This window comes from Priapulus caudatus, unplaced genomic scaffold (assembly GCF_000485595.1).
Source record: "Priapulus caudatus unplaced genomic scaffold, Priapulus_caudatus-5.0.1 Scaffold304, whole genome shotgun sequence".
Classification (NCBI taxonomy): Eukaryota; Metazoa; Priapulida; class Priapulimorpha; order Priapulimorphida; family Priapulidae; genus Priapulus; species Priapulus caudatus.
In genome coordinates this window covers 132,866-140,073 of record NW_014577365.1, presented here as the reverse complement: position 1 = coordinate 140,073, position 7,208 = coordinate 132,866, and the positions used below count along the sequence as shown (strand labels likewise).

Below are 7,208 nucleotides of genomic sequence, written 5' to 3'. Positions count from 1 at the left end.
GCCCCGTAGAGGCTGTCCAGGCCTCTTCTTCATACATGTCCCTATAATATATATATATATATAATTATAAATATACATCTTCATGTAATTACTGTCTGGTTGTAAATTTTTGCTGAATATGCGATGATCTATGTAACAGGGTACAAAGCGAGACAATGGTGCATGTCATGAGCCTCCCTGTGGAGGCTCGCACAGACGGCGTCTGCCTTCGTTGGCATGGCAACCAGGCCGCAAAGTCCTGCTGGGCCATCGACAACGTTGTCGTCACCAACAACGCTGACCGGCCACGCCACCTCCAGGACAATTTCGATAGCATCGACATTAGCAATTGGATTTTCTTTCCTGGTGCTCAGATCAGGGTATTTATTATGGTTAAAACTTATTAAAAATGGCACTCTATACAAACTGTGCATGTGTGTGTGTGTGCGTGTGCGTGTGTCTGGAAATGTGGTGTGGTGGTGGGCGTTAATGATCGATATAGCAGGGATTGAATCTCTAGTTGTCTTCATATTCCGACCTTTTGTAGCAGTCTTTGGCATAAAAGCTAGGTTGTCGCACATCTTTTGAAAAACAATTGACTGAATGAGCATGTTTTATTCGTGGCCCCTTCTCTGTCTTTATTTCTGTTTCTAATGATGCCACGCTTCTCTTTCTCCCTCCCTTGTTTCTGCTGACCTTCTCTTCCCCCTTTTCCTCCTCTCGTTTCTGCCCGCCCTCTCTTGTTCCCTACACTCCCCTCTTTATTTTTTCTTTGCTTCTCTTTCTCCCTACCTCCAACACCCCTTTCTCTTTCACTCTCTCTTGCTTTCTCACTCTCTCAGCACAATTCGTACTCTGAGCCGTCATCTTGACGTTTATTGATGGGGTTAAAATTGTTATTGCCGGCAGCGCGCGTGTCAGTCCCAGGGGGCAGCAGCGGTGTTCAGGGCGGCTGCGGGGCAGACGAGTTACATCGAAACGCAGGATCTAGATTTGCAGACACCAGACAATGAGGACGCACTACTGGCCGTGGAGTTTGAGTCAAACCTGCTGCCTGATGGGTATAAACTCAACTCTAGTGTCAATTCATATTTATCTTGTGTTAAATCCCAGAAATTAACTTACGTTCGGAATTTTCGATCTCTTGTTGATTTTCGATAGTAAGTTAATTTCTTGAATTTAACACAAGATAAATATGAATTCATAGTTTTCAACGAAATCCAATGAATTTATTTCATTCAACTCTAGTGTGCTAGCTCACTAAGCAGTTGCCGGCCCACTGACATCATGCACGGATCTGTGCTTGTATAGATAGATATATTTATGCAGATATGTATGGATTGTTCAGGTGGGTATAGGACGGTGGTGCATTGAAGAAGAAAGAGATCTTATCGAATGCTGCATATATCATTCCATTTGAATAATTCTATTTCTATTTTAAAATTTAGCAAAATATTACGTTGAATTGCTACTATTATTTTCATATAATAATTTACAATTGCAATTCAGAGATATTTAGCATGTATTTAAGTTACTTGTGTGTGTGTGCATGTGTGTGTGCGTGCGTGCGTGCCTGCGTGCGTGTGTGTGTGTGTGTGTGCACGCGCGTGTGTCACTCTATGTGGGTCGGTGTAGGTGTGTGTGTGTATATTTTCTAGGTAGGGAACTGTGGACTGTATTGAACATCTATGTTAGTCAATAATGTTGGTATTTCAGATGGCAGCTAACAGGGGGCACTGTGATCAACGGTCAAGTTGTCATGAGTGGCGAGAATGTGCGAAGGCTGTGTACCAACAACTTAGACTTGAGAAAAGCCCACAGTATTCAGTTCCAACTTCATCTGGGTATGTTTTGTTGTGCTGGTCATATCATCCTTTTTTGTCTCTTTCATTAAATATTATGTAAATTTACAGTGCTATTTTTATTAGTACAAATAAAAAGTACCACCTTTAAAGCACTTTACAGAGTCACCTCTTTCCAGGATCCAATAACATTTTGGTAGGCATGCTTGGCTAATCTGAACTGAGTAATAAATTGACAGAAAACTTGCGTGGTTTTCGCCTCACATTGGAGTCGAGAGTACAGTGTAATGCATGCTCACACGAGTGGTTTTATTGGCTCTATCAACATTCATGAAGTTATTGCAGCTGAAGTAATTTAACTAGATATCGTTGCACTAGATGGCACTGATGAGGTGGAGGTTGCCGAGGTCGAAATAGAGCTAAAGGTGCGAGGCTCGAAGCAAAGACTGACTGAGCCAATCGTCATCTCCGAAGAGGTATTGTTACATGCTGCCATCTGCTAACAATATTTTTCTCATTCTGTGTGACCTGGTCCTCTTTCTTAGTCGTCCTGAAAGCAATTAGTTGTATGCGGAAGATCACGTGAAGCACTGCTTGATATGCTCATAACCTGATGTGATGTGTATTCGTATAGCAAGTGGATTTCGCGATGGTGACACTCACAGGCTAAGGTGCTCTACTAATTATAAACACAGGTCTACTGATAATTTATTACATAAATCTATACTGCGATACCCCCTAACCAGATTAAATGCATATTCATCACAAAATATACCTCCTCTGGTGAGATATTGCACATGAGTGTACGTGGTTTCCACACGAGGCTATCCTGACACTGCCTCATCAGGCTACTCTATCGATGCTGTGTGTTTCAGGCACGAGTCAGCGTGTCTCACGCGATCGACAAGGCGTACCGGCGGAAGTCAGTGCGCGTCTGCTGGTCGCAGCGTAACCAGGCGGTGCCGGGGGCGACCGGCTGGCAGATTGACCGCGTGCGCGTGCTGCCGCGCGTGCAGTCCGTCGTCACCCATGTCGCTCAGTTTCGCATCAGCACACAGTGCGGCACCCCGGCTGCCGAGAGCAGGTACTAGAGGATGGGATCGTGGTTAGTTAGCATGCTAGAGGAGGTGGGAGAGGATGGCGGCGTGGTTAGCTAGCATGCTAGAGCAGGTACTAGAGGATGGGGGCATGGTTAGTTAGCATGCTAGAGCAGGTACTAGAGGATGGGGGCGTGGTTAGCTAGCATATGCTAGAGGAGGTATTAGAGGATGGGGGCGTGGTTAGTTAGCATGCTAGAGCAGGTACTAGAGGATGGGGGCATGGTTAGCTAGCATGCTAGAGCAGGTATACTAGAGGATGGGGGCGTGGTTAGTTAGCATGCTATTTTCCCCAGAAAAATACACAACTTATGTCGTTAGCACATAAACACAAAATTTTTATGCGCCTGGTTGACGGACCCCCTGAAGCCCATCCACGGACCCTAAGCTGTCGGTGAACCACAGGTTAAGAACCCCTGTAATATTATAGAGGATGGGGCATGGTTATAGCTAACATGCTAGAGGTAGGTGTGGTGAGTGCATGGAATTTGTTCTTGCCGTCAGGGTGCGATAACCACATTCTTCTTAGATGTCGTAACTATAAGTCGGTTAAGCTAGACCAATTTACACATGTTTTCATGCATGTACGTTGCATTGTCTACATTGTGGCACTTCGGTGCTAAGCAACATTTTCAGAAAGCCTTTATCGCAACATAGCTCTAGTACTATAGCCCGCGTTCGATTAACTGCCGCAGTTAATCGAACGCGGGGTATAGTACTAGAGCTAATCGCAACAGTGATTGTTTAGAGTTACTTGCCAATTACTCTACGTGGATATAGGTTATAAGGCAATTTGCACATTATTGCTCAGTTATGAGCAGCTCCAAACTCAGTTTTTAAACTGAGACAGAATTCGTGTTGGTCTGATTTTATTAATTACCGTTTATGTTAGTTAAAATTGATTGTAGGTCGTTTGATGTAGATGTTTGGATCATCTTTGATTGCTATTTCTATCAAAATGATTGTATATTTTTACTGGCTGGTGGAAGCAGTGCTCCTTATATTGTCTGCAATATGTTATCAAACTGTGGGAAATGCTTGATTGTTTATATTTCTTGTCACAGTGTAGCGCTACTGTACTCGACCAACAAGGGTCGCAACTGGCACCCGGTTCAAACGAGTTGCCTTCCTGGACAGGAATGTTCAGGAGGATTCTGGGCAGACAAGTCTACATATCATCCCACAGATACAGCTGGGTGAGTGTATCATGCAACTGCTAGCTGTTACTCATGTATGTACCAGCTCACCATAAAACTAGGTGAATTTATATTATGCAACTGTTATCTGGTAACTATCTGATATGGTTAGGGTTAGGGTTAGGGTTAGAGTCATGGAGTAGGCCTTGGCGACTCCCTAGACTCGTTAGTGGAGTAGGCGAGGTACGGTCCGGCATATTAGATAGTACCAGGGTACGTTCCGGCAGTACCCCGGGGGACATAGACCCTCTCAGCCTTATTAGATAGTACCAGGGTACGTTCCGGCAGTACCCTGGGGGACATATAGACCCTATCAGCAGCATTACAGTGATATAACTGAGTGAGTGTACGCAACTATGATTTAATTTATTGCTCATGTACATACGAGCACACAGTCATGTAGCTGGGTGAGTGTATGTATAACTATGAGTTATATTGCTCATGTACATACAAGCACACAATCATGTAGCTGGGTGAGTGTATGTATAACTATGAGTTATATTGCTCATGTACATACAAGCACACAATCATGTAGCTGGGTGAGTGTATGTATAACTATGAGTTATATTGCTCATGTACATACAAGCACACAATCATGTAGCTGGGTGAGTACGATAGAGAAGAGATTGACCTTGAAATTGACATTTAACTTCATTATTACATTCTTATTTCTACTTACATTATTGGGCTTACAAAAAATGTCTGTGCATGCAGCACAACGTTGACAGACGGCGAAATATACAGCACAACGTTCACAGACAGCAAAATATTAGCAAGGCAAGATATAGCACCCCCTATTTTCAGGCAAATCTTTACCATTTTTTTTTGTCTTTTTTAAGCCCTTTTTACCGTTTTCAACGAGTAAAGTTTAGAACCCGTCCCGTGTATTCATCGATCTCTTCTGTGAATTTGGCGCTATTTGGATCCAAACTGACGGAGCCTTTCATTAACATACATACATACAACATTCGCCAAATTATAGTAAGATTACAAGCATGTGTCATATTAAGTACAATCAGCAATCCCTGAGCAATGACGTTGTGAAATCACATTTATTCCATATTGATGAAACAGAAGCTCTCGACAACTAAGTACTACCTTACTACGTTTTTTTCTCTCAGCATTCTCAGCTCTCCTACCTCACCTTCTCCTCTCTCCCCGCCATCTCCCCCTCTCACCCTACCTTCTCCCACCTCCCCGCCGTCTCCCCCTACCTTCTCCCACCTCCCCGCCGTCTCCCCCTCTCACCCTACCTTCTCCCACCTCCCCGCCGCCTCCCCCTCTCACCCTACCTTCTCCACCTCCCCGCGTCTCTCCCCCTCACCTGATAGCTTCGATTGGTCCGCAGTACTGCGCGGCGCGTCGCCCTGCCAATTGACGAGGTCGTCGGCCATCTTGTCTGGCTCGCTCGTGTTCAGCGTAATCGCATGAGCAGTTCGTCGGACAGAGTGAGCGTCATCGAGCTGCCCACACGTCCTCGCCCTCGCCGCTATGACGCGGCTGCCACAGCGGAAGCGACAGCGCCGGGCCCTGCGCCGCGCACGGCACCAACAACGACACGTGCCTGCAGGAGCAAGAATGGCAGTGAGGTTAGGATAACCTTGGTAATGACACGTGCATGCAGGAGCAAGAATGGCAGTGAGGTTAGGATAACTTTGGTAATGACACGTGCATGAAGGATCAAGAATGGCAGTGAGGTGGAGATAACTTTTGGTAATGACACGTGCATGAAGGATCAAGAATGGCACGTGAGTTAGGATAACTGGTAATGACACGTGCATGAAGGATCAAGAATGGCAGTGAGTTAGGATAACCTTGGTAATGACACGTGCATGAAGGATCAAGAATGGCAGTGAGGTTATGATAACCTTGGTAATGACACGTGCCTACAGGAGCAAGAACGGCCAGTGAGGTATGATAACCTTGGTAATGACACGTGTATGCAGGAGCAAGAATGACAGTGAGGTTATGATAACCTTGGTAATGACAAGTGTATGCAGGAGCAAGAATGGCAGTGAGGTTATGATAACCTGGTAATGACACGTGTATGCAAGAGCAAGAAATGGCAGTGAGGTTAGGATAACCTTGGTAATGACACGTGTATGCAGAGCAAGAATGGCAGTGAGGTTATAATAACCTTGCTAATGACACGTGTATGCAGGAGCAAGAATGGCAGTGAGTTATGATAACCTTGGTAATGAGAATGTATGCAGTAGCAAGAATGGCAGTGAGGTTATGATAACCTTGTAATAACACGTGTATGCAGGGTGCAAGAATGGCCAGTGAGTTATGATAACCTTGGTAATGACACGTGCCTACAGGAGCAAGAATGGCAGTGAGGTTATATGATAACCTTGGTAATGACAAGTGTATGCAGGAGCAAGAATGGCAGCGAGGTTATGATAACCTTGGTAATGACGCGGATACCCGGTAGAAAGAATGGCAGTGAGGTTATGATAACCTTGGTAATAACAAGTGTACGCGGTAGAAAGAAAAGCAGTGAGGTTATGATAACCTTGGTAATGACACGTGCCTACAGGAGCAAGAATGGCAGTGAGGTTATGATAACCTTGGTAATGACAAGTGTATGCAAGAGCAAGAATGACTGTGAGGTTAGGATAACCTTGGTAATGACACGTGTATGCAAGAGCAAGAATGGCAGCGAGGTTATGATAACCTTGGTAATGACACGTGCCTACAGGAGCAAGAATGGCAGTGAGGTTAGGATAACCTTGGTAATGACACGTGCCTACAGGAGCAAGAATGGCAGTGAGGTTAGGATAACCTTGGTAATGACACGTGTATGCAGAACAAGAATGGCAGTGAGGTTATTCATAACCTTGTAATGAACCGTGCCTACAGGAGCAAGAATGGCAGCGAGGTTATGATAACCTTGTAATGACACGTCCTACAGGAGCAAGAATGCCAGTGAGGTTTGCTTCACTCTATAGTGACTGCTGTGGTGGTGTTGACAATTAGACCACCAGTTCACGCAAATTGTTGCAACAGTAAAAAGTTCAACGAGAGCTCAGCTGGGACTAAGTAATAATCTATATCAAAGAATCGCAGCTGCAAAACAACATGTGCTGCATATATACCGGTCCATGCACAAATGTGGCGCAAAGCTGTGCTTA

The 7,208-nt window shown here is 44.8% G+C and overlaps 1 protein-coding gene across 1 annotated transcript in view; it reads left to right on the top strand.

The window, feature by feature from the left end:
• Positions 1-149: 149 nt before the first annotated feature.
• Positions 150-7,208, top strand: part of LOC106808783 (reelin-like) — a 14,842-nt gene continuing 7,783 nt past the window's right edge. Inside the window, exons 1-6 of the mRNA XM_014811633.1 lie at positions 150-359; positions 889-1,040; positions 1,696-1,823; positions 2,160-2,257; positions 2,657-2,865; positions 3,943-4,074. Of these exons, the coding sequence (XP_014667119.1) occupies positions 156-359; positions 889-1,040; positions 1,696-1,823; positions 2,160-2,257; positions 2,657-2,865; positions 3,943-4,074 (923 nt within the window). The 5' untranslated portion in view covers positions 150-155. The remainder of the gene's footprint in view (positions 360-888; positions 1,041-1,695; positions 1,824-2,159; positions 2,258-2,656; positions 2,866-3,942; positions 4,075-7,208) is intronic.